We start from the raw sequence: 25,668 nt of genomic DNA on the forward strand, positions 1-25,668 counted from the left end.
CGTAAACGGTTTTCTGTCTCTTGTTTCTCCTCCCTGAACATTCTTCACAGGCCAGCAGACCTCTGATGAAAATCCCGGTGATTTCTGCCCCTCCCCATTCCACATCTCTCCATCGCCCAGTGCACCAGGTCGGTGCTGTTCAAGGCCTTCTATTCTGGGGCATTCATCCACCCAGGTTGCTGATCTGACACTTTTAACATAGATACCCATGCTGCAGCAGAATAGGAGGTTTCTTCCCTATGTATCCTTTGCTTTTCCACTCTGCATGTCTTTGCTCATGCTGCAGCTTCCACTAGAATTAAGGAGTAAACACGTAAACGCCTCTCATCACACAGACACCATGGCTACCACGTGACTGGTGTGTTGCAGAGTAGTCTGTTATACACTAGTGATTAAAATAGACACAGTCTCTGCCCTTCTGGAAACTATAGAAAAAGCCGCTGTTGAAATACTTTAAGGATACCTCAAATGAAGCTTCTGTGATTCACTCCTTCTGGTAAACAGCAGTGGACTTTATTTATACTTCTGGGCCCCACCCAACTGTATGTCAAGGCAATGAGGGTATTATTTGGGGTTTTGCCTTGTCCCACACATGTTATATGATGAGCTCCTTGAAGGCTAGCACTTTAGCTTATTCTTCTCTTAGCTTGTATATAAATTGTCAATAATTATTTGTTGAAAGAGTTGGTGAATTTTCTGATGCAATAGCATAGGCAAAGAAAAAGAATTCTTAGTTCAATCAGGTGGCAACAAGTAGAAGAACTTGCTTAGAGTCAAGGTAGAAAGAAGTAAGATTAGAGAGACAGGCATTGATAAGGGATAGAGAAATAGACATTGATAAGGGAGTCATTGATGACTAGGCACAAAGAATAATTTGGATTTTAAAAAATGAAGTGTTTGAACAATAGACTAAGGACAAAAAAAACTACACTCTAGGTTCAAGAAGGAAGAGTAGGAAATGGTATGTTGTCTCCAAATACAGAATAAAAATCCTTCTATATCCTTCGTATCACATGACTGTGATTTGGTAAGGAGGCTGTGACTGCATATTATAATTGGGTCAAATATTCCTCAGTGCAAGGTATGGAATTGGGTTAGTAAGACAGATACTTTTTAAAATTGCAAATGATCGTAAGCAGTAAAGCAGAAAAGAAAATTCATACAGAAGGATTTTTATTCTGTATGTAGCTTAGTAACTTATCTTTCTTCACTTTTTAATAATAAAACTATGATACAAATACAAGGTTCATCTGCTAAGACCTTGACTGCAGTTGCCCAAGTTAGCAAGGTGAGCATTATCACTTCCTGTCTGCCTCACTCCCCGTATCTAGGCAGTCCCTAAGCTCTGTGGAATCTGCTTCCTCTGTCTCCTCCTCCTGCTCTCCATTTCCCCCATCACCTATTATTTCTTGTTCAAGGCATTGTGGAGGCCTCATCATTAACCTTTTGTATTTCCTCTGGTCTCACTCCCTCCATGGGCCCTCCATAAGGCATCTGGGGGCTCACTGGAGGATACAAAACCATTCAGACAATTCCCTGCTGTTATACCCCCAAGGCTCCAGAATGAAAGCTAAAGCTCTCAGAATCTACATCAGGAACATTGTTGACTGGCCTCTCATCCTTGCCCTGCCACAGTTCACCCTCATATCCTAAAACCCACTCTCCCTCCACTGCCATCCTCTCAATAGGGCCCATGCTGTGGGCTGGAGGCTGATGAAGACATAGAGGAGAATTAGAATCAACAAGGACACCAGAGACTTCAGAGCAGTGCGGGGGAGCTCCTGCGAGCCAGAGGGAAGGATCCATCGAAAGGCGTGTCGTCAGTTCTTTCACTGTGCGGAAATCATGCAGCAGGGAATGATGCTTCAGTCAAGGGGCGATGGATGAGGCCACAGAGTAGAGAAGTCAGAGATCTGGATGGAGGAAAGGAGGTTTTTAGGCTGTTCCACCCAAGCGTTTAGAATAATGAGCATATAGGGATTATCTACCAGCTACTCCCTTTTTTCACCAAGGAATTAAAGTGGTCAAATGATAAGTACCATGACTGAAGAGTACACTGATTCCTGAGGTATTCTACACGTACTCCTGATGGTTAACTTTATTTTCTCTAAAGAGAGAGCCTTAAACTACGTGGATTGAACGGGGTGAGAATGCTGAAGTTCTGTCTTCCACTGAGCAAGCACACATTGCCTTGTGTGTTCCTCTCTACAACGCTGTAGAAGAAAGCCAGGGAACAGTCACAGAAAAGAGTTAAAGAAGGGTGTGAACAAAAAGGACAGAAATGAAGAGTAGCAAAAGTATTTTAAATAATTGGCTTTAAGAATCTAAAACTTAAATGGAGATTAAAACGGTGCCAATGAAGAAAATAATAGAGAACAAAAGACCATTTCAAAGAAAATGACACAGCACTTATTCTAGCGTAAATTGCTTTGTGTTTATTTTAAAATAACATTTCCTTCTCATATTCCCTTTCTTGAGAGAGGGTCACGTCATATGACTCTGTTATTTGGTAAGGAGGCTGTGAATGCATATTCGAATTAGGTCAAATTTCTCCTCAGTATAAAGTACGGACTTGGGTTAGCAAGATGATACTTTTTGAAATTACAGTGACTGTAAACAGTAAAACAGAAAAAAAATTAAAGACTAGAAGGGTATTTTAAAGTAATACATTGAATTTTTCAAGGGAACTTTCCTTTGTAAAAGTCATGAGGATAGGATTGCTGTAATAACAGTAGGAGACTATGACAATTGGAGTCTCCAGAAATGAGTTTACCTCCTTGGACCCTGCATCCCTGGAGACTCTTTAAAGACTTGTCCTGTGCTTCCCACTGGGATTTTCCGAACATCGTTCCTCCAGAGCCGGGGTTTAGGGGCACGTGGAAAAGAGGGGCTGTTTTCTATCCTCAAAGGGGAGATTATAGACTTGGAGTCAGTCACCTAAGACACGAAGCCATTTGGGTTTAGAAATGCGATACGCTAATTATTTTTAAACTGATAAGTTTGGCTGCAGAATTCACTCTCCGGGACTTTTAATATAAGGATGTACAAAATTGGGATGTAGCCCTGAGCCTCACAAAGACAGTGTCCAGTTAAAATTACCGACCTGCAGGAGAGGAGCAGGCCTGAGAGAGACTATAAAGTTGGAAGAAAACGGTCAAAAAGAGCAGACTGGTTTCAGAAATAGCGTTTTGAAGTAGCACAAAGGAAAGGGAATTCAAATGGCTGCCTTTTGGGCCATAGGTAGAAAGAACCCTGCAGCTGTAACATGGGGTGTGTGGCCTTCTCTCACCCCTCCGTAAGCCCTGATCAGAGACTGAGTAATCCTTGAAACTGTAATGAGTTCCTGCTTCTGTGGCTGGTTAATATTTTAGACCTGAAACTATGCAGAATAACCTGAACTAGACACATACTATTTCTCAACTAAAATGAAATTCACCTTTGCCCCACCCGGACTAAGGATGTTGAACTTAAGTGGTCAGATGGAAAAGTAGGTACTAACGAAAAACTGAGGCGATGAGGCAAGCGAATGAAGACAAAGCTTTTCCCCAAAGAAACTTGTGCTGTTTGACCCTTGATTGCTACTTCGTGGGAGACCAAGACAGAGATGAAGTGGAAAGATAACCCAGCGGTTATGTATAGCAACCCTGCCCCCTTTTCCTCTAGGGCACAAACTGTCCATTGAATGTGAGATGTATTAGGTCATTAGCAATACAGTCTTTGCTTGTGGACCCAGGAGAATGAGCATATTGCCTCTTTCCAGGAGACCCCAGCATGCCTGAAAAGTCATTTATTTTATCTCCAGCATGGATCCTTCCTCGATGCCCTCACCCTCATGCCCCACCACCTGCTGGGCATCAGAGAATGCATCAAACACATCAAGCCTGAAGCATAACCCATCACCACCACCTCCTCCCCAAGTGCGTGCGTGGTCATCTGCTCTCTGCCTCCGTTAACCACTCAGCCTCTTCTCTGGTGGAAACCTCAGAGTCGTCTCCAGTATTTCCTCTCTGCCCCTCTCTCAATAAGTCAACCACTGAGATGTACTGATTCGGTCTAAAAAGGCCTTTTCATTCTGTGCCTTGGTCCTGGGTGAGACTCCCATCATCTCTTTCCTTTACCGTAGCAGTAAGAGTCTAGGTGGTGTGTTCTCCTATTTCTTTCCTCCTCAGCCAATTCTCTGCACCAGTGAGGATCTCAGAGCAGGAGTCAAATCCTGTTTATCCTCCTGTTTAAAGACTTCCACTGATTCCCAGAACCGGTAGCTCCCTCCCAAGAAGACATTCTGGGTCTTCTACTTTTCATGTTTGGCTTGGTCCTGAGGCTTCCTATCAGCAAAGCCCACCCCTGGTTGCACGTTCTAGTCACTAGGGAGCTTTTACGAAATGCCAATGTCCCAGGTCCAGCACAGCGCAATTAAATCAGAATCACTGAGAATCACTGGGGATGGGTCCAGCGATTTATGCAGCTCAGGATGAAAATGCAGACTGTCTTCCGGAGCTGTGACTGCTGGGCCCCCTGCCACTCCTGTGGCTCCATCCCAAGTTCCCAGCCCTGGCCCAGCTTGCCATATGGATCAGCTTTGAGCTCACCATGATGTTGCTTTTGTAACTATTCTGACCTTGATCTGATACCCTATTCCCTTCTAGAATTGAGTCCTGCCCAGCCTCCATTCTTCAGCCAGTGCCATTTCTTAAACTTAGTTTAAAATGCTGGCCAGGTGTGGTGACTCACACCTGTAATCCCAGCACTTTGGGAGGGCGAGGCGGGTGGATCACAAGGTCAGGACTTTGAGACCAGCCTGACCAACATGGTGACTCCCCATCCCTATTAAAAATACAAAAAAAAAATAAATTAGCCAGGCATGGTGGCGTGTACCTGTAATCTCAGCTACTTGGGAGGCTGAGGCGGGAGAATCACTTGAACCCAGGAGGTGGAGGTTGCAGTGAGCTGAGATCACGCCACTGCACTCCAGCCTGGGTGACAGAGCGAGACTCTGTCTCAAAAAAATAAGTAAAATGCTACACACCCCCAGTTAGAATGAGTCACTTCCGGCATGCCATAGCACTCAGCATGCAGTACCTGTAGCAAAGAGGCATTGGATAAACATTTGTTGAAATGCAAGGAAATAGTCCTTCCTTCAGATACATTCTGGCTGGCTGCAGCAGCTTCAGAGCCACTTAAACTGGCAACGCACTTAACACAAATCAGGGAAACACTGGAGACCTTCAGTCCTCAGTTACAGAAAACCAGATACATAAACCATCAATCCTGTGTGTTTTTTTAATCACTGAATTAAAAATGTTTGTTAGTTTTCCATTGTCGTTTTAACCAACTACGGATTTCTCATATTTCCACAATACATCTATTTCTGAAATAATATTTGAACCCAAAGAAACATAGAATTTTAGCATTCTTTACCAAACAGCTGTGTTGAAAGTGATCTGACACACACTAGATGCTAGTGTTAATGGCCCTCCACAAGTACAACTAGATTGAGACGTAGCTGTGATTGTTTCTAGCCTTCTAGTTTTTAAATTTTCATAGCATCCAGAAAAGCCATTTCTGTCTGAGAAGAGATTCATCTACAATGTTCAAGGAGCTCTTTTGAAAATGAAAATGCATTGTGTCTATAGTAACAAGAAGGAATTGAGAATGTACTATCATGAATATTTGTAAAAAGTCAACTGTTTGGTAATGTTACTCTCAAGTATCTTAAACTGGTCTCTTTTCAAGGTTGATTTGACTAAAACTATGGCATCTTAGAATCTTCAAGAAACTAAAGTGATTTTATTTTGTAATTGATTAGTATATGGGAAGTTCCATATATAACACATTTTAACTAAAATATTAATAGTTTTTGCTTGGTAGGTGCCAGGTACTGTTTTAAGTATGTTTTGTGCCCTTATTCATTTCCTATATATAATATTAATTTTTCATTTACTTTTCCAACTTTCATTTTGGGTTGACACGAAGTCAGCCATTCCTATTCTGAGTGAAAGGAATGGGAAAATATGAGTCGGAAGTCCTGGATTTTACTCCTCCCTTAGCGTTGTTTCTGAGACCACAGTCAAATTACTTCAACCTCTCTGAGATCTGGAAAATGGAGAGAGGGATTTACTTATCTCTCTGAGGTCCTACTTTTTTTTTTTTTTTTTTTTTTTGAGACAGAGTCTTGCTCTGTGGCAGTTCAGTGGTGCAATCACAACTCACTGTAGCCTCAACTTCCTGGGCTCAAGTGATCCTCTCACCTCAGCCTCCCAAGTAGCTGGGAATACAGGCGCCCACCACCATATCTGTGTAATTTTTTGTATTTTTTTGTAGAGGCAAGGTTTCACCATGTTGCCCAGGCTGGCCTCGAACTCCTGGGCTCAAGTGATCTGCCCACCTCGGCCTCCCAAAGTGCTGGGATTACCAGCATGAGCCACCACCTGTCTGCATAATTTTATGAACATTTTACGTATGCATAATTTAAAGGGCTTTTAGCCTTTTGTATTATGAAATAGATATACTAAAATACATACTATTTATGTTTACAGATTAATTAATAATTTAAAATAAAATAACCATGTAACCACTGACTAGGCCAAGAAGTAAAATATTCTCAGCTCTCAGAATGTGACTGTGTGGTCCATCCCTCTTATCGCAAACCCTTCCCTTTGGGAGTAACCACTACTCTTTCATGACAATCATTTCTTAGCTTTTCTTTATAGTTTTACTCCCTGCGTATGAATCCCTAAATTATAGATGTAGTGTTGCCTGTTTTGAACTTTACATGATGAAAACACATTGTATATAATCTATTGTGATTTGCTTCTTAATATATTGTTTGCGAGTCTTCCATGTTGTGCAAGTTGTCATTTGTTCGCTTTCTATTTGTTGTATGAACGTACTCTTATTTATTCATTTATTCTATTGTTGATGGATGGGGGTTGATTCCGTTTGAGACTTGTTATAGAGCAAGGAATGCTGGATCATTGTGTGTTCAAACATATCAAATAATACCAAACAGTTTTCCAGAGTTGTTCACTCCCCAAGCAATTTAAGAACATTTCCATTATACCACATCTTTGCTAATGCTTTATAACTTCAGACTTTTTAAGTTTTGCCAATTTGTATAATTTTTTGTCAAAAGCTTGAATCACTGAATTTCCTTTTTTATTATAGCTTGTCTGATTCCAGTGAAACAATCTCCCAGTAAGAAGAAAATCATCATCATTTTAGAGAATTTGGAAAAATCTTCACTGTCTGAGTTATTGAGGGACTTTTTGGCACCTCTTGAAAATCGCAGCACTGAAAGCCCCTGCACTTTCCAAAAAGGTAACACTAATAGAGGGACCGTGCTGAGAAGCAAGCTTCCGTACTATTCTAATCTTTCTGTTTCCCAGAGTACCAGTTATACTTCATGTTCTTTAAGTTATTTTCATTTGAATTGGTCCCATAACATAACTCACTGAGGATGGGCCATTGCTTTTGGTTTGTTTCAGGAAATGGAATGTCCGAATGTTATTACTTTCATGAGAACTGCTTTCTGATGGGAACCATCGCCAAGGCCTGTCTCCAGGGCTCCGACTTGCTGGTGCAGCAGCATTTCCGCTGGGTGCAGCTGCGGTGGGATGGCGAGCCCATGCAAGGACTGCTGCAGAGGTTCTTACGAAGGAAAGTTGTGAATAAGGTAACAAACAGCAACTGCAGCCCATTGCCAGGAGAGCAGGGGTTTTAGTCGTCAGGAGATCGCGGCTTGAGTTCCACCACTTACTAACTATGCAGCCTTGGGCAAGTACAGTTTTTTGACATTGAATGGCCAAATAACATAATGAATGTGAAACCCATAACAATTTCTGCACTGCATTAAGTACGAGAAAAAGCCAATCAGTTTTACCATTGTTATCAGTGGTTCTCAAGGAATCTCACCAAGTTCTAAATGCCGTAAAAAGCTTGGTTAGAAAATTAATCACTCTTCTTAAGGAAAACTTCCTGTTTTCTTGAGGCCTTCAAAACATACGCCCCTGTGGGCACATTTTACAATAGGCCTGTTATACTACGCTATGGTAAATATTAAAAAGCCACATGAATAAGTAGAAGTCTATATCTTTTGACGCATTTTCAAGAGTAATAATAACTTTTAGTGACTTTCACAGAATCACAAAATAAGTATTCTATATTCTCCCAAATGATAAAAATAATTGAGAGTTGACCAAATGGAACACATCATTATTTAATATTTTTAAAGTGGGCCAGTAGCTGAGTGTCAAAGTAGATTAGAAATCATAGAGCTTGATTTAGTACGATTTTCTCATTTAATCCTGCACGATGGGCCACATTTGAAAGACAGTATTGTCATTGCATCATTGCAATATTTTAAAGCTGCTGAAAAGAGAACACTGCAACTGCTAGCTGCTTCACAGAAAGGATTTTCGCCCTCGCATAACCAGATGTCTTGTGGTAGGCGTCCAACATCTCAGGTCCCAGGTCCAGGGGAGTCTGTTGGCCCTCCCCTCAAGACTGCAGTGTGCCTAAAAGGCTGCAGACACTGTGCCCTTGTGAAAACATGTTCGGGGCAGGAAGCGGGCTGCAGTGAAGGATAGAGAGCTTTGGCTTCCTCAGTCTCCTCATCAGGGAGGAAAGCACTTTTCCAGAAACATAAGACTTCTCTTTAATGTTTCATTTACCAAAACTGGTTTCATCCCAGACCATGGCCAAACCTGCTTTCCAAGATTGAAGCTCTCCACCAAATGCTTGAACAAATTTCTGCGTCTATTATGTTAGAGTGTATGCAGGCATGTGTGCTGGGGCGGGGGAGATAGTGGTGGGGAGAAGTGTGGGGTGAGAATGGCTTTTGGCAATTCATTAAACAGCGTCTGCCACTGGTAATTAGAATTAATATCTGAAATTCCTAACTTAATGAGCAAAATCTACCCCATGTTATATTTAAATCAGTTACTTGGTCATAAATATATGCTTTTGGGCAAAGCCCAGCCACTGTATGATCTCAACAAGAAGGAAGAATGGTGAGGTAAAAACTGTAGCTTTTCAAATTGCCGATACTTCCATTAACTTTATCACTGTCAATATTTAGAGCTCATTACCAAAGATAATTCACATAAATAATCAGAAACGATACCAGTTCTATTATGTAGGATTGGCACTATTTCAGGTAAAGTATACCTCCCTCCCCCTGGCTCTCTGATAAAAATTGTTTTAACTTATTTTGAAAGGAAAGTTCCAAGTTTCAGGTTCACTCTCTTTTCCATTGCATTGGAGAGTGGGGTGTGCTGCAAAGAATAGAAAGTGGAAAAAAGGAAATGCCTTTCCTTTACCAACAAGCACTTCAAATAGCTGAATAGAACGGTCCCTGGGGTGTGTGTACAAGGGAACGGATGACTCCTGCAAAACATCAGGAATCTTGTAATGTCACAGAACCTCATCTTTGTGGACACTTACAGCACGCTGGTAATTGATCACAGTTTCTTCTTCTAGTTCCTTGGAGAGAGACAAGAAAATCGACCTCTCGGGACAGTACTAGGCTTTCTACTAGTATTTAATAAAAAACAATTATTCCCTTTTTAGTAGGAAATATTAACTATCATTAATTATATAATACATGATCTCAGAATTGTTGCTTAAAAAATATCAAAGAGTTATATAATGATATTCCTCTTTTGAAGAGAAGGAAAATTGTAACAAATCCCAAAGCCTCAGATAATACAGTGATATCAATTTAATAGAGCTGCTGGTATCACAGAATCAATTTTTTTGTTTTTCCTTGGCCACATTATTTCCTTCGTGTAGGACATACCAATGTTCACAGCTGTCCTCTGTCTTAATGTCATAATTACTTGGTAAAGCAAAGATTTATGTGAATCTTCTTTCTTATAAAATACAAACTTAGTTTCTGTGCCTGGTTTCTAATCAAGAGATATTTCTCCTAAAAGTAAATAAATATTTATTTTTGTGTGAATCCTCCATACCACCAAAAAGGGATTTGATTTTTATAAAATATAATTCTAAAAAGAATTACTCCTTTTAGGTCATGTGTGTTATATGGTGTTATTTAAAATGTGCAAATTTGAAATTTTGGAAAAATGTATTTATGCTGAAAGAGCTCTGTACATTTTGGTGACGTTAGCATTTTATCTGAGACCTTACTTTTAGTAAAATAAAATTGTTTTTCACTACCATTAGTACCAGCTGAACATCCTACAAATCCAGATACAGCATCTCGTCACTTACCCAGAATATGAAATAGGTCATTCGTATTAAGTTAACACATAACTATTTGTAATACCTGGTGAAGTACTATATATACATGTAAATAATGTTTCCTCCAGAATTCATGTTTTAAAATTCATCCAGCTTTCTCCTTTGTCTGCGTACCCCTCTATTTTGTGTTCAGTTCATGTAATCAGCTACAGATCTATGTAATACAGTCCATCTGACACTGCACACATAACAAACTCAACATGTCCTGTCCCCATACCTAACTCCGGGCTTCCCCTGCCGACTTCCTTTTTTGTTATCAGTCATCCAGACCTAGAACTTCTCAGCCTGTTCTTCCCGTGGGTCAGTCATAGCGTTTTCTAAATCCTCACTTTGTGGCACACCAAGGAAGATCCAGTACTAAGATTGAAAGGACATATAGCCATGCAAACTGATCATCAAAACACAGTGTGATAAGTGCATCAGAACAGTGTTAGCTGGTTATCCTGTAAACATTTGCCCCTGGCCTGGGGACTGTGGGACAAGATGAGGCTCCTCTCACCCTCAGAGAGCTAGTGTTCTCATGGAAAGACAGACCTTCACAACGAAATGATCTTTGTAGGGATTGGGACCTTGGAGGACAGCTTTTATTCAGGAGGCATTAATCAAGTGCTATTTTAAAAATGTATTCAGTGTGTTAGAGTTGTACATCCAAATACCCAGCTTTCCCTCAGGCATTTAAGTTAATTGTATAAGCTTTATTCTTCTATGTATAAATGTAGCAAGATTTAACAATCACCTTTGAAGGGACTCTTACAGCTTAATTACATTTCTTTAAATAGTTTGGTCTTTAAAACTTTAATATATTTTATTTCTCTTTATAAAAATTTCTGCTGTCTGAAAAATCTTCCCAAGTACTTAACTCTTATAAAACCAGAAAATTAAATTTATAAATGTTCTCTTAATTCTTGTACCATTTACATAAACTTAATAAAATTCTCTTACCCCTTCTTAAGGTCACAACCCTAAATCAGTAACGCAGTTACCATTTTAAATTGGACATGAAGCTATTCTAATATATGAAATTCCTGTAACATTTCAAGTAGTTAAAAACACCCAATATATGATTCTCTCATCCTAACCCATAACATGTTTGGTTGTATTTAATTCTGAATATTAATGAAGATAAAAATATACCTCCTGCCCCCATAACCCCCAATTTTTTCCATCTCAAGAAACGTGGGTTCTATTTCCATGAAAATTCAGGGTTATGTTCTTGGCTGGCCAAGTCTGTGTATTGGCCAGGCTTGTCGAGGACTTGTGATCTGCCCTTAGGCTTTCCTCAGTAACAGGAAAATAATCAGTAGAGTCCCGCTAACAGTCACTGTGTGCAAGTATCTAAGTCCATGCCTTCCGAGTGGGGTAGATTCAGTTTACACATTACCTAGTTCTCAGCTTGTATTTGAATCTGTAACCTTTACCCGTGCTATTTCACCACTGGACTGGATTCAACTATTTAAGCCTTGTCTTTTCGTGAGTGGCAGGGCCACAAATCTGATAAATGACATCAGATTAAACTCTGTGTTCCCTGTTCTGATTCTGTCCGACTTCATGGGTACAACACTCAAATCATGCTAATTAAACAGGTGGCTAATACGTGCTGTGAAAGAAACAGGTAAAGTACCACTATAGAAACTCAGGCGGAAGTGGGAAGAGTACTTATTTTAGGAATTTGGGGTGGAGGCCTCTCTATCTGTGGTCACATTGAAGGATCTGCAGGTCACGCTAATTTGTTATCTAAAGGAAGAAGAGTTTGCTGAGAATAGGGAGGCAGGGGGTCTGGGCAGAAGGAGCAGCACTTGCAACACATCTCAGGCCTAGGGAGGAGGAGGTTGGCATGTGAGAAAACTCAAGGACAACTATGTGGCTGTGAAGTCATTTGTTCAGGGGACTTGCTAGATGGGGGATCAGATCCAGCACCTTGAATTAGTAACAGGTACATAGACTGTTTACTTGTAGAAGTCTGTCATTTATTCATCCCTTTTGTTATCTGCAAACATCAGCATCCATTTTGACTGCTCCTGCACAGTTCCTTCCCTCTTCCATATTTGGGACACTCTTCCCACCTCCCCTCACCAATCCCGTGTCCCGGACATCCTGTGGGAGACCCAGCTGAAGTCCCACCTCATCTATTTGTCTTTCCTGACCGTGCTGTATTTAGTCAGTTCTTCTTTCGAATTACCATAGCAGCTTGTGTCTGTCTTTACTTCAAGACTGCCAGTCTGGAAGAGATCTGAGAGATAAAGGGCCTGGCTCAAGTTCCTCCTTTTTCCAGCTGGTAAAATTCAAAAGAAAAAAAAAGGCAGGTGGCATCTTGCACTCCATGAAACCACACCAGAACTGATCACTTGCTCTTCATTAGCTTTTCACACCTTTTATTTTGTGTCCTCTGTATTTCATGAGTATACTAACTAACATGGATTTTTCCTTCTTAGCAGCAATAACAAATAGGCATAGAATACGTAGTAGGCATACACACCTCTACACAAAAGTATCCATTAACACTGAAGGAATATATCTCTAGGGAAGGAAATGAAAGCATGGAGTTACTAGAAAGTCTATTTATTGGATAGATCTTTTAATGAAACACCAGTTTTTAATGTACTGTCCAGTAACCACTTTTCCCATAATACAACCAACTTGCAAAAGGAGAAATTTCATATAAACAACATCTGCACTTTGGAGAGAAGGGGTGCCCACCTGTGGGTTCAGGTCCTTAGGAAAGACAGATTACATTCTGCCTTTGGCGACTGTGAAATGTGATTCTGTTACGATATCTAACAGTCTGAGCTTTAGAAGCAGTTTATTAGTCATTAAGAGAAGAATTCAGCCTTCCCAGAAAAAGGAACGTTTCCCTGGGGACCGAGTTCCAATGCGAGCTCTGCCTTCCTGCCTTCCTCTACATGCGGTCTTGATGAGGCAGCTGGGGGGGCCCCTCTCCCTCTGTCAGCTGCCCACAAAGCTAAGCCTGTTCTTTCAGCCCTGGCTGACCATAGAAAGTGAAGCTTGAACAGAGAGCTTCAGAAATGTTAAGCCTGAGGAAGAAGAGGAAGTTCTTTAGCTTAATAGTGATTACTGAATTTATTTTAAACGTGATAAATGACTCCTTTATTATTTCAGCGAGATGCCGTATCCTATTTTTCTATTAAAGATAAACCCTATGTAGTTAACGTATACTTGCAGATTGCTGAGAGTAGATCTTAAATGCTCTCACCATAAAAAATAAGTATGTGAAGAAATGGACATGTTAATCAGCTTAATTGAATAATTTCACAATGTATACATACATCAAGACATCATAATATACACTATATATATATATATAATTTTGTCAATTATACCTTAATAAAAAATATAAATAGACTCTAGCTCTGGCTTTGTCACTATTACCTGTAGGACCTTGGGCAAGTTATTTTTTCTTCCTGCCTTAGGCTCCTGATACGTAAAATGGGGTAAAAATGCCTAACTCAAGCTCATGGTGAGAATTAAAGGAGAAAAATGCTTATCACACTAACATGTTTGCACAACTATAGTGTGTTATTATCCCTCATTCAGCCATCCCAAGTAAAGTTACATAAAATTCAACTCATTTTCAGTTTTGATTTAAAGCTTCATATTTTTAATTTTGGGCTTTTAAAAACAAAATGTTCTAAACCAAGCCCCTGGGTTCTACCTCCCTGTCTCTCTAGTTCAAAGGTCAGGCGCCCTCACCCTGCGATCCTGTGTGCAAGATTGTCGACTGGGCTCTGTCCGTCTGGCGTCAGCTTAACTCCTGCCTGGCCCGCTTGGGTACACCTGAAGCACTTCTTGGACCAAAATATTTCCTGTCTTGTCCTGTAGTTCCTGGACATGCCCAAGTGACAGTGAAGTAAGTGCCATTTTTCGTTAGTTTTCTGCTTATAATGGAGACATGGCCAATTCAGATGTTTGAGGGTGAGGATGCTGACCAGGCTGCCTTGCGCCACCTCCTGTCACTGATACAGAGTGCCAGTGCTCTCTGCTCTTCCAGAGGATGGCCACAGCTTGTCTACTGGGTGCTTCCCCTAGGGCAGCTGCATTTTTGCCGAGAGCTAGGTTTTTCCTCTATTAGAAAACTCTCATCCAAATTATGCTTGGCTTGCTATGCAGAGTCTCCTAAGTGAGGTCCCACATAAGAAGTTTCATCAAGTATTGTATGCACACCCTCCAAAAAACCTGCATTCTGTTAATGAATTGAAAAGCTTCTCCCTTTATTGAGACCTATGTTCAGTACTGACTGCGTTTTCCTTTGAAGCAGCTTATGAGAACAGACATGTATACAATAAGGTTAATGAAACAGAAAATCAGGAGAAAATTGAAAGAAGAAAAAATTTGTTACCATCCAGTTTAGTCATGGTTCTGTGACCAGCAAGCAGATTTGATTCTGTAGTTTCTGGTGTCATAGGCAGAAGCCTGTCTTGGAAAGCAGGAGATTGAAATAATATCTTCTCAGCTGGGTGTAGTGGTTCATGCCTGTAATCCCATTGCTTTGGGAAGTTGAGAAGGGAGGATCACTTGAAAAATAATTAGCCAGGCATAGTGGCATGCACCTGCAGTCCTAGCTACTTGAGTTGGGAGGCTGAGGTAGGAGGATCAATTGAGCCCAGGAGGTCAAGACTGCAGTGAGCTTTGATTAAGCCCCCGAACTCCAGCCTGGGTGACAGAGCAAGACCCTGCCTCTAAAAAGTACATGTATATTTTCTCTGTTGTAAGACAAACCGCCATTTTTATAACAGCTAATTGGTGGGAAAGAAGTACTATATTAAATGTATATTTAGATTTTTGCTACAAAATAAATACACTTATTGATATAATTACCACTTTCTTCATTATTATGTCAATGAAATTAGTCTTTTTTACATCCAGAGTCTCAAGATTCTTAGGAACCAATTTTGACCTCTCCTATATGGAGTATAGTCTTTGTCAAGAACTGTGGAGGTTCCAAGATTTTTACCCTATTTGCAAGCTACCATATTAGCCTGCCATGGTTGAGGATGCTGAGTGAGGGCGCAGGACTTCATCATCCACAACACAGCAGGCAGCCTGAGCTTCACTTTTACATAGGTTCCCGTTACCCCTGAAGTCCCATAGGGTGATACATAGAAGCCCATGTGGATGCTGGATTTGCCTCACAGCTGTGGAACTCCCCACTTCCCATCCCTCCAAGGCTTCTAAAGAGGGATGCTGCAACTCTGTCGACCCTTAGCCCTGGAAGATGTTATTTTTATTATCCTGGTCAGGAAACGATTCTGCCCTCTGCTCCTGAAGGAGACCTTTATCTCTGTCTTCCAGGACTGAAAAGATAGTTCCGAACAAAAACTAACACCAGATGTGCAGAAATGCCGCAGATAATTGTCTACCAATGGCTAAGGAGTTGATTTTTTTTTTTCAAACCACAGCTTATCATATTTATGCTATAGCACTTTTAGGAATAACTGCATAATTTTGATTCATGCTGTAAAATACCAGAATTTTGTCTTTGTTCCCTATCGCACTTTTATTTTTCCCCGATTGCATAGCACTAGACATTAAGAGAGAAACTTGATGGATCGTAGTTTTTGACAATTCTTGAAAGATTCATGCAATGTCTAATAGCTTTGGAAACATTCCTGACCCGGGAGATGTGGTTTTGTTTCTATAGCCTTTAATCATATAAGTGTTTTTTAAATACTGTAACGAAGCATAATCTAGTTTTAATTTTGAGTGCTGCAAATTTGGGCTGAAGTCCCACTGTTTATGGCTATTAATGCAGACAGTCCACCTGAGGCGATAGCTGGTTGACCCCCATTCTCCCGATAGAACTGAGCCCACCCACACGCAACAGTGAGCCCTTGCCTTGGGACAGGCAGATTTAATTTACCAGTGATTATACAATAAATGTCAGGCTGGGCGCAGTGGTTCACACCTGCAATCCCAGCACTTTGGAAGGCCAAGGCAGGAAGATCACTTGAGGTCAGGAGTTTGAGACCAGTCTAGCCAACATGGTGAAACCCCGTATCTACTAAAAGTACAAAACTTAGCCAGGCATGGTGGCACTTGCGGGTAATCCCAGCTACTTGGAAGGCAGAGGCATGGGAATTGCTTGAACCCAAGAGGCAGAGGTTGCAGTGAGCTGAGATTGTGCCTCAGCACTCCAGTCTGGGTGACAGAGCGAGACTGTCTCAAAAAAAAAAAGATCCCAATTTCAGAAATATTAAAATACAATATACGTGTACTTTATTAAGGAGATATAACAAAGAAGTTGAAGCTATTTAGACATGGACTTTTAGGAAATCTTTTCCAGATTTCTTCAGTCTTTATATTTACCTTCCTTTCCATGTATTTATTCATGCATTCATTCACTCAGCACTCAAGCATTGATTCTACATTGAGAGAGACATGTAAACAACCAGTTTCATTTGAAATACATTGTATTTTTGAGAAAGATTCAAACTACTTTTGTATTGGGTAATTTCACTTATTTGAAAACTACCTGGGAAAGGTAGCATATCTATAGAAACACTTAACGTTTTTTCCCCATAGTCTTCAAACTGTCCTTTCGTAGAATTGTGTGTAATTATTGAGAAGCCTGCTCCTAAGGGATGAATCGGCCCCTCTCCTGCTAGGTGGATGTCTAAGCTGTGGAACGGCGTCATCGCGCCCAGAGTTCAAGAAGCAATATTGTCAAGAGCCTCTGTGAAAAGACAACCTGGCTTTGGACAGACAACTGCTAAAAGACACCCTAGCCAAGGACAGCAGGCTGTGGTCAAAGCTGCTCTCAGCATCTTGCTAAATAAAGCTGTACTGCATGGCTGTCCCCTCCCCAGAGCAGGTATGTGGGTTTCTGCAGAGAGGAGAGGAAATTCACACCCTTATAAAATACCTTTTAGAAGTTGTTTTTAGAGAGCTGTCTATCTTCTCTTTGTAATTAGAAAAGTATACATTTGATAGCAGTGTTCCAGAACTGTGATTTTTATTACTGGTTAATGTTTGAATTCTAGACCTCCAAGTAAAGTTTGTGCTGGTTCACAAAACCCCAGCTTGGATATTAAACAAGTGCATGATTTTGAACAGTCCATATCTTTAAGAAATAGAAATGGATTTTGCTTTAATCAGTGAAACTGCATTATCCCTGTGTGATTTGTGTTGTTTCAGAACTAGACCAGCATACAGCTGATTTCAAAGGAGGAAGTTTCCCTTTATCCATAGTTTCCAGTTATAACAGTTGTAACAAAAAGAAAGGAGAGAGTGGTGCCTGGAGAAAGGTGAACACCAGTCCTCGCAGGAAGTCTGGCCGCTTCTCTTTACCCACCTGGAATAAGCCAGACCTAAGCACCGAAGGTAAGGGGCCAGGGTGGGCATGCTGCCTGCAAGGAGCTGGACATTCCCAGTCCAGTGTCTGAAAGCAAATCTGCTTTCATTTTTATCACTATGCATTTGGCAAAACAAAGTTTAAGTATTTCAATGCACATTCTCATGGAATAAACAAACTATATAGTAGGTACATTTCCAAAAATATATAGGAGATCCCTATATATGGTATTTTCAGGATTGAAAAATACCACTTTCAAACTAGAATTCCAAAATGAATCTTTAAGTTGTTAATGGTCATTTACTAATTTGTTTCTCTTGGTGTTCACAATTTGTATAATCATTGCATTATTGCATAATAAAATCATTGGCATATTTCTCTACTATTATGTCACTCCTAAGTTAATCTTACATTTAAAAAAATACGTGTAGAGACATATTGATACCCATTTAAGGCCTTTCCAGGTGAATCAGGTGTACACATTTATTTCTCATGGACGACATGTACCATGTGCCGGGTTCTAGTCTAGGCCCTGGAAATAGAGCGGTAAAAAAACATATTCCTGGCCTGGCATGGCGGCTCACATCTGTAATCCCAGAAATTTGAGAGGCCGAGGCGAGTGGATAGCTTGAGGTCAGGAGGGCAAAACCCTGTCTCTACTAAAAATATAAAAATTAGCTGGACCTGGTGGTGCATGCCTGTAGTCCCAGCTGCTCAGGAGGCTGAGGCATGAGAATTGCTTGAACCTGTGAGACAGAGCTTGCAGTGAGCCAAGATCACGCCACTGCACTCCAGGCTGGGTGACAGAGTGAGACTCTGTCTCAAAAAAAAAAAAAAAAAAAAATTCCTGCCTTCATTGAGGCATTGTAATAAATTGGACAGATTTCATATGATGGGACATCACGTGAAAAATAAGTGTGTAAGCTTTCATTCTAACAAAGAAGATGTAACACGTGTGTATCTTCTGGTGTTAGACCTATTCCTTTTGGCATTGATAATAGGATAATCAGCCATTATATAAATTATAAATGTCCTTCCCAAAAGAAATCCAAATTGGAATAAAAGTGAAAGGAAATTTCCACCTCATGTGCACCGTGGACTTCAGATTATGTCATTCATTTGCCTCCCCTCTCAAAGTATTTGTTTTGTAGAATTTTATGCCACCTTTTAGCAGTGGGGTTTCTAAATGAGGTGCTTAAAATCTTGTATTTTTAAAAACATAAAAAAGTTGCTTTTAGTTATGAGTATATTTTTCATTTTTAAGCTTGTATTTTGTTAATTTTAATAACAATTTAATGTTTTTTAATCCTATCAATATATGCTAGGGCTCCCCAATTACCCTAAGTGCATGATAGCAAATTGTGACCCCTTTTTTTAAGTGAATGAAAATTTACTGAATAAAATGAATTTTCTTATACTTTTAAAAAGATAAGCATTTTATATTGATAATAGATACTGTTTTGATCTTCAGAGCTTGTCATTACTTCCCAAAGTTGTCAGAGTGTTTGATTCAGGGAGTAAGAATCACTGGACTCCAGCCCGTCAATTTAATATAGACCCCCAGGTGACTTTCTGTAGCAAAGATTATACCATTCATTTGCTCTTAGTCCTTTTGGTATGCAAGAAAGCTCTAAGACAATGATAATGATCTCCATTTACAGAGAACAAAACTCAGGTTCAGAAACCGTAGAACACCTGCTCCAAATCACCTCTCCTGGAAATATGTGGTTCTATAATTGTTTCTTGCAAGCCCAGTGCTATTTTCTGTAGTCCATGCCACCCTAATCTTGTTAGACATGCAATGATCTGTGGGTACTTAGATAACTGGACACCCATTGAGGCTTTTCACTGTGTCATTTCTAAGTTTATTAGAATCTCTATAATGTTTAAGACCAACTTTTTGAGCTAATAAGTGTTTGTATATGCTTTAGAGTGGACAATCAACAAAATGAATATGAATTTAAAGCAGTATCATGGAAGAGGCTGGCTCAGAAAACTATATTATGTTAAATGTAAAAAACGATGAATAGATTTGAAATTATTTGTATTTTTAGTAATTTGTTTTAGAACTATTTGCTATCAAATGTTATATTCTTTAAAGCATGAACTTCTTTGACAGAATAAAACTACGCTACAAGAGTTTACACAGACTTCAAGGAAGTTTCTAAAAGTTAATTTTACAAAGTATATAATTCATGAGTCAGCAGTTGGGTTAGAAACCATGACTGACATGCCTCTCGTTATTTTTATAATGGTAAATTTTTCTAATAATTCCATTGTATATATGATTATTACCATGGTTCCAGTGACCTTGGTTTTTGTTTAAAAAAAAAAAAAAAAAACCCAACACAGGAATCCCTTTGCATGCAGATCACTATGGAAGCTCATAAAATTTGATAGACAGACCATTTCTTTTCTGATCTAAAACAGAAAGGCCTGTTGTCAGATCCCAGGCCTTTAAGGCAGAGCCCAAGGCTGTGCGCTATGTAGTGATTAGTAGAAGCCACTAGTCAGTGCTTTGGATGATAATGACAAAAGTATGAGTAAAGAAACTTGACAGTGATTTTCTTTGATCTTCTTTTAATGAGGATATATTTACTTTTCAAAAACATTCTTTAGAGAAAATTTGTGTTGGCAATATTATATTTTTAGAATTCACTCAAAAGCAACTGTTTTAATGCATTCATAATATTGAGTCTAAAATGGTTTATAAGAGTGTTTCTCAAACTTTAACCATAACCCATAGTGAGAAATACATTTTATACCATGACCTGTACACACAAACCTCTGCATTTGTATGTTTGTATAACTGATAATCAATACAGGCTATTTTCTTTTTTTTTAAACTATGTCATAATCTGCAGTTTAAAAAACATTGATATGATTTTCAGCATTTTTTAAATTCCATGACTTTTTGTACCCTGTTCATATTTTCTCTATAATGCAAAAGTTGTTAAAAGTTAAATTTCTACAAGTGCATGGCTAATGCCACATATCAAAAACTATTCTTGATTACATAGTAGTGTTAGAATGCACACAAAGGTAGAGAAAGGGTGATTACCATCATCCAAAGGCAGGTATTAAATCTTCTTTGGTCCTTCGAGAACAAGGGCCTGAGGAACTAGGGACTTGACTAGAGAGAAGGGCCATCTATAAAAGCGAAATTCAGGATTCTTGACTTGAGCTTCAGGTAGTGTTAGTAGTACCAAGTTCCACCAAAATGTACTCGAGGGAGTTGGCTATTCCTTGACTTTCCCACAATGCCTGTGCAGGAGGCTATGCCCAAAGCCTCTGTCCTGGGGAAAATCTCAAATGGTAGATACTAATCCAAGAACAGTGTGAAAGTGCTGCAAAGTCCACAGTCTGTTTCTTTTAAATACGGAGTTCAAGAGGCATAGGGACAATGATCTATTGAAAATGGTTCTCTTTTTTAACAGGTATAAAAAATAAGACTATATCACAGCTGAATTATAACAGGAATCTGTCGAAACAAAAGTAAGTTCCCCTTTCAAATTTAACTCACAGCAAACAAAGATAAATCAAGTAACTTCAATTACTATTTTAAATGTTCCATGTTCTCAATTATTTGTATGAATATTATGCTGTTAATGTGCTTTTAAAATAATGTATGTCATTCAAATGCTGATATTAAACTGAAATCTAATGAATGGTGTCTTTGGATGACATCTAAACTGTTCCTTAAGATTAATATAATGCAATATAAAGACTATTTTGCTTGTAGTTTGTTGAATAAGGTTAGAAATATTATAGGTTTCATTTGATCAAATTGTGTTTATACATTTGTGAACTTTTAGACAGTCATTAGATGACTTTTCCACAGATTTACAGAAACAGCATGACTTTTTTTTTTTTTTTTTTTTTTTTTGGAGACAGAATCTTGCTCTCTTGCCCAGGCTAGATAGAGTGCAGTGGCGTGATCTCGGTTTACAGCAACCTCCACCTCCAGGTTCAAGTGTTTCTCCTTCTGTGTGGCTGAGATTAACAGGGGCCTGCCGCCGTGCCTGGCTAATTTTTGTATTTTTAGTAGAGACGCAATTTCACCATCTTGTCCTGCCTGCTCTCGAACTCCTGACCTTGTGATCCATCCGCCTAGATCTCCCAAAGTGCTGGGATTACAGGCGTGATTTTTAAGTGCTATATATTTACAGTGATAATTTCTTATGTTGTTCCTAAGAAATTGACTATTTCAGCTTGCACATATCAAGGTATAAAGGATGATTTGTACAATTATAGAATAGAAATGTTTAGGCAGTTTGTGTGCCCTGTCCCTTGGCAGGTAACATTTAGGATCATGTCCGCTGGTTTGCCGCATTAGAGAAGAGGGGAGGGTGGAGAGAAGGGAGATGAAGGAAACTGCATGGCATGCTCTTTTCTGGCAGGACCACAGCTAGATCCATGACATGCAACAGCCTGTATCATTTTTCCAGCAACCTTAGGATGTACACATAAGGGTTATTTATAGAAAAGGGAACTCAGGAACTGAGGTGCTGAGAAAACCTGGTGCATGATCATATTGCTAGCTAGCAATAGAGCCAAGTTTGAAATTCGTGTTTGTGTCCCATTTTATCACACTGTCCCCTATGCCAGTGTTTAGCATCCTATCTGGCCTGGGAGACAGAAGAAATGGCAATAGGAGGGAGCCTGAATATTGTACATCAAAGTGAAGTTCTTTGTGAAACAAAATTTTATCCTCTCAAGAATTTGAGTAGGAGTTATCAAAATCCTGTAGAAATTTCTTACCTTAGTATTCCAGTCTCTCAGGATATGGGAGTGGGTTGTTGCATTAAATGACATTTATTAAATACTTTAAAGGATATTAAAAACATTTTCCCTACCCCACACCAAATCCCAAAAAAGGTACAGTGTCTAGATTTCCAAATTGGGAATTGTTCTCACTTTGAAAAACGTTTTTCTGAACCTTGCGTTAGGTCTTTAGAGAATGATCTGTCACTGACGTTGAATTTGGATCAGAGACTCTCTCTGGGTTCGGATGACGAAGCAGATCTTGTCAAGGAACTTCAGAGCATGTGCTCCAGCAAGTCTGAGTCTGATATCAGCAAGGTGAGCAGTACAACTGGGGGGCATTGAATGGCTCTACTCAATAGCTGGGAGACTTTGGGGGGACCACAATTCCCTAAAAGAAATTCCTTATTGAATAGCATGGTTAATGCTCCAAATCAAACCATCCCTCACCTTGCTTAGAAAGGCCGTTTCTTCCGAAATATCATTTATACAATAAAGGAGCTCTACTTTGTGAAGCCTGCTTTTCCAAACTCCTCCAAGACCTGAAGTTAAAATTGTGTGTTAATTGCATTAGTACGAGTCACATCAATTCATTTGGGCAGCTTTTTTTTTTGGGGGGGTGGGGGCGGGGAGAGACGGAGTTTTGCTCTTGTCGCCCAGGCTGGAGAGCAGTGGTGGGATCTTGGCTCACTGCAAGCTCCGCCTCCTAGGTTCAAGCAGTTCTCCCTGCCTCAGCCTCCCGAGTAGCTGGGATTACAGTCACCCACCACAACTCCTGGCTAATTTTTGGATTTTTTAGTAGAGACGGGGTTTCACCATGTTGACCAGGCTGGTCTTGAACTCCTCACCTCAGGTGATCTGCCCGCCTCAGCCTCCCAAAGTACTAGGATTATGGGCATGAGCCTCTGCACCCAGCCTGGGCAGCTTTTTATATAAGCCTAAATTTGAGTTTCCTCAGATCTTTTTCCTTTCTACATTCCTAACTTTGGCGTATCAGTCATCTATCAGTAAGAAAATTATAACAAGCATCACAGCAGACTTATGTTATAGACCAAGCAACAACTTTCTTTGCAAATGAGAAAAAGAATTAGCTTGTATAATGCATATCATCATAATCTTTAAGCTGTGAAATTTGAGGCCAAATATGGAAACCAGTGACCTGACATCTCAGTGACCTGAAATCTCAAAGAAAACATGGACAGCATCAAGTTCAACCTGTTTTGGCACTCTGGTATGTGCAGCAGGTTTCACAGAGCTGCCTTGATGGATGCCTTTTGAGTGGCTGTAACTTTTTCAGCTTCCCCTATTTGAATCGTCATGATATCCACAACAAAGTAGAATTCACTATCTTATTTAACTGTGTTGGAAACAAAATATATATCCACTGGAAAAGGTAATGATTAAAATCTTGCAAATTTTATATCCTTTCTTTACTTGCAAAATGACTTGACTTTTTAAATGGATTCTTTTTCCTTAGAGGATGTTTCTCATGCATTTGCTGTCAGTTTTACATGAAGACTTCAAGTCTTTCATGTGAACAGTTCAGGTTTTGAGGGGCAGGGAGGAGGAGAAGAGTAACACTTCTGCTGTGGTTTCTCCACCATTTAGCTGTGCCTTGAGTATGCACAGTGTGACTGTGGAGACATGACTGGGTAAATTCTGTATTTTCCAGATTGCTGATTCCAGGGATGATTTAAGGATGTTTGATAGTTCTGGAAACAACCCTGTACTTTCAGCAACTATTAATAATCTGAGAATGCCAGTGTCACAAAAGGTAAGTGTCCCTTTCCCCCCAAAGTGAGCAAAGGATGATTGCTATGGAATTGACTTCACAAATCATCTTTCAGTGTGAATCAGAGTTTTTTTTTAAAACCAAAGCTAAGAACTGAGAAGTAGGATAAAGGTAAAATTGTTCATCAGTTTATCAAGATTAGAAAGAGTGTTTATAGAGTATCTTGGGGAAAAAATGACATAGAAAAGCATTACTTTTTTCCCTTCTCTTTGATTCCAAAATTTTGGGTGTCTGTTTATATCTCCATTTTTTTTTCATTTGTACATGACAAAACTAGAAATACAGTAGTTCTGCCTCATCAGGTGATGCCTGAACCCCAACCAAAGTTTATATACACTATATTCCTTCAGTCCGACAACCTAGAGGGCTACTAAGCGGCCAGTGGGTGGGTAATGTAGACAGAATGGGTAAGTTGATTCACATCCTGGGCAGAACACAGTAGGATGGTGCAAGATTTCATCATGCTACTTAGAATGGCCTGCAAATTTATGAATTGTGTATTTCCAGACCACAGGTAACTGAAATCGCAGAAAACAAAATTGTGGGTGAGGGGGGTACTATGGTAACAAAATTGTCATCTTGGTGGTTCTTAAGATTTCCTGTATTTTAGAAAATTAGAGTTAATTATAACAAAGCAAAGCACTGAGTGATAACATAAAGGTCTTATACATTGCAAAAAAATTTCTATAACATGCATTACATTGCAATGATACTTTAAAAACAAATCTGAATGGCAACCAGAAGAACCAGGATTCCAGTAGACTTCCTTAACCTTTTGAAATACATTCCATGACTACAACACTGCACCATTATCAGTTGGTTAATAAATGGCAAGAGCTGGCACAGCATGGTATTCCCGGGTGAGCAGAAACAATAGGAAACGTCTCACTCATTAGTAATGTTGTGAGGATGCAGACTTCACAGAAGCACTTTGTAATAGATGGTTTGTTCACCAAACCATGTTGATTGATTGCCATTCACATCCTGTTCTCATCTACTCCCAAGGTGGCTTACAAAGACCTGTGTGTGGGTGGGAGGGTGGGGCGCAGAGAGCAGGATTATAAAGTAAGCATGGTAAGACTATTAAGTTATTAAGCCTTATCTGATCACCTAGCAGCACTGGGCCCCACAGCCCTGCTCCCTCACTGCTTCATTAGGTTTTGGTCCTGGCTATTCCATGTGGAACTGTGTGAGCTGCATGCATTGGGGGAGCAGGTATGGGAGTGGGAATTTGCACGGCTGGGGCCCTAATACAAAATATTAAACATGATGTCCTGTGAAGAAAAGCATGGCTTTCACGCCCACGCTAGCATAATGTCTGCCTTTTTTTGTTCAATTGGGAACAATTTAGAAGCCCAGCAAAATTTGGAGGATGGCCTAAGGAGGTGACCTGGAGTCAGCACTGAGCATTTTGGTTGGAAAACACTTTGTCCAGGGCCCATTCCTTTGCCATCTTTAAAGCCTCAACTCCTTCCCCCTGTATTTATGGCTTGCCCTGAGCTGTGCTTGACTGGAGGCCGGTCTCTAGGACCCAAGAATTTAGGAT

At 39.9% G+C, this 25,668-nt stretch overlaps 1 protein-coding gene across 7 annotated transcripts in view; it reads left to right on the forward strand.

Moving 5' to 3' along the window:
• LOC105475487 (cortactin binding protein 2) overlaps positions 1 to 25,668 on the forward strand; it is a 161,011-nt gene that overhangs the window by 130,396 nt on the left and 4,947 nt on the right. For 6 of the 7 annotated variants that reach the window (XM_011730758.3, XM_011730773.3, XM_071094575.1 and 3 more), the window contains 8 exons: positions 7,165 to 7,317; positions 7,485 to 7,672; positions 13,947 to 14,125; positions 16,881 to 17,086; positions 17,410 to 17,595; positions 21,004 to 21,061; positions 22,516 to 22,648; positions 24,003 to 24,104. In XM_011730758.3, coding sequence (XP_011729060.2) covers positions 7,165 to 7,317; positions 7,485 to 7,672; positions 13,947 to 14,125; positions 16,881 to 17,086; positions 17,410 to 17,595; positions 21,004 to 21,061; positions 22,516 to 22,648; positions 24,003 to 24,104 — 1,205 coding nt within the window. Of the gene's footprint in view, positions 1 to 7,164; positions 7,318 to 7,484; positions 7,673 to 13,946; positions 14,126 to 16,797; positions 17,087 to 17,409; positions 17,596 to 21,003; positions 21,062 to 22,515; positions 22,649 to 24,002; positions 24,105 to 25,668 lie in introns of those variants that run through there. The other variant, XM_011730812.3, reaches the window with a different exon arrangement.

Source organism: Macaca nemestrina, chromosome 4 (assembly GCF_043159975.1).
Source record: "Macaca nemestrina isolate mMacNem1 chromosome 4, mMacNem.hap1, whole genome shotgun sequence".
Classification (NCBI taxonomy): Eukaryota; Metazoa; Chordata; class Mammalia; order Primates; family Cercopithecidae; genus Macaca; species Macaca nemestrina.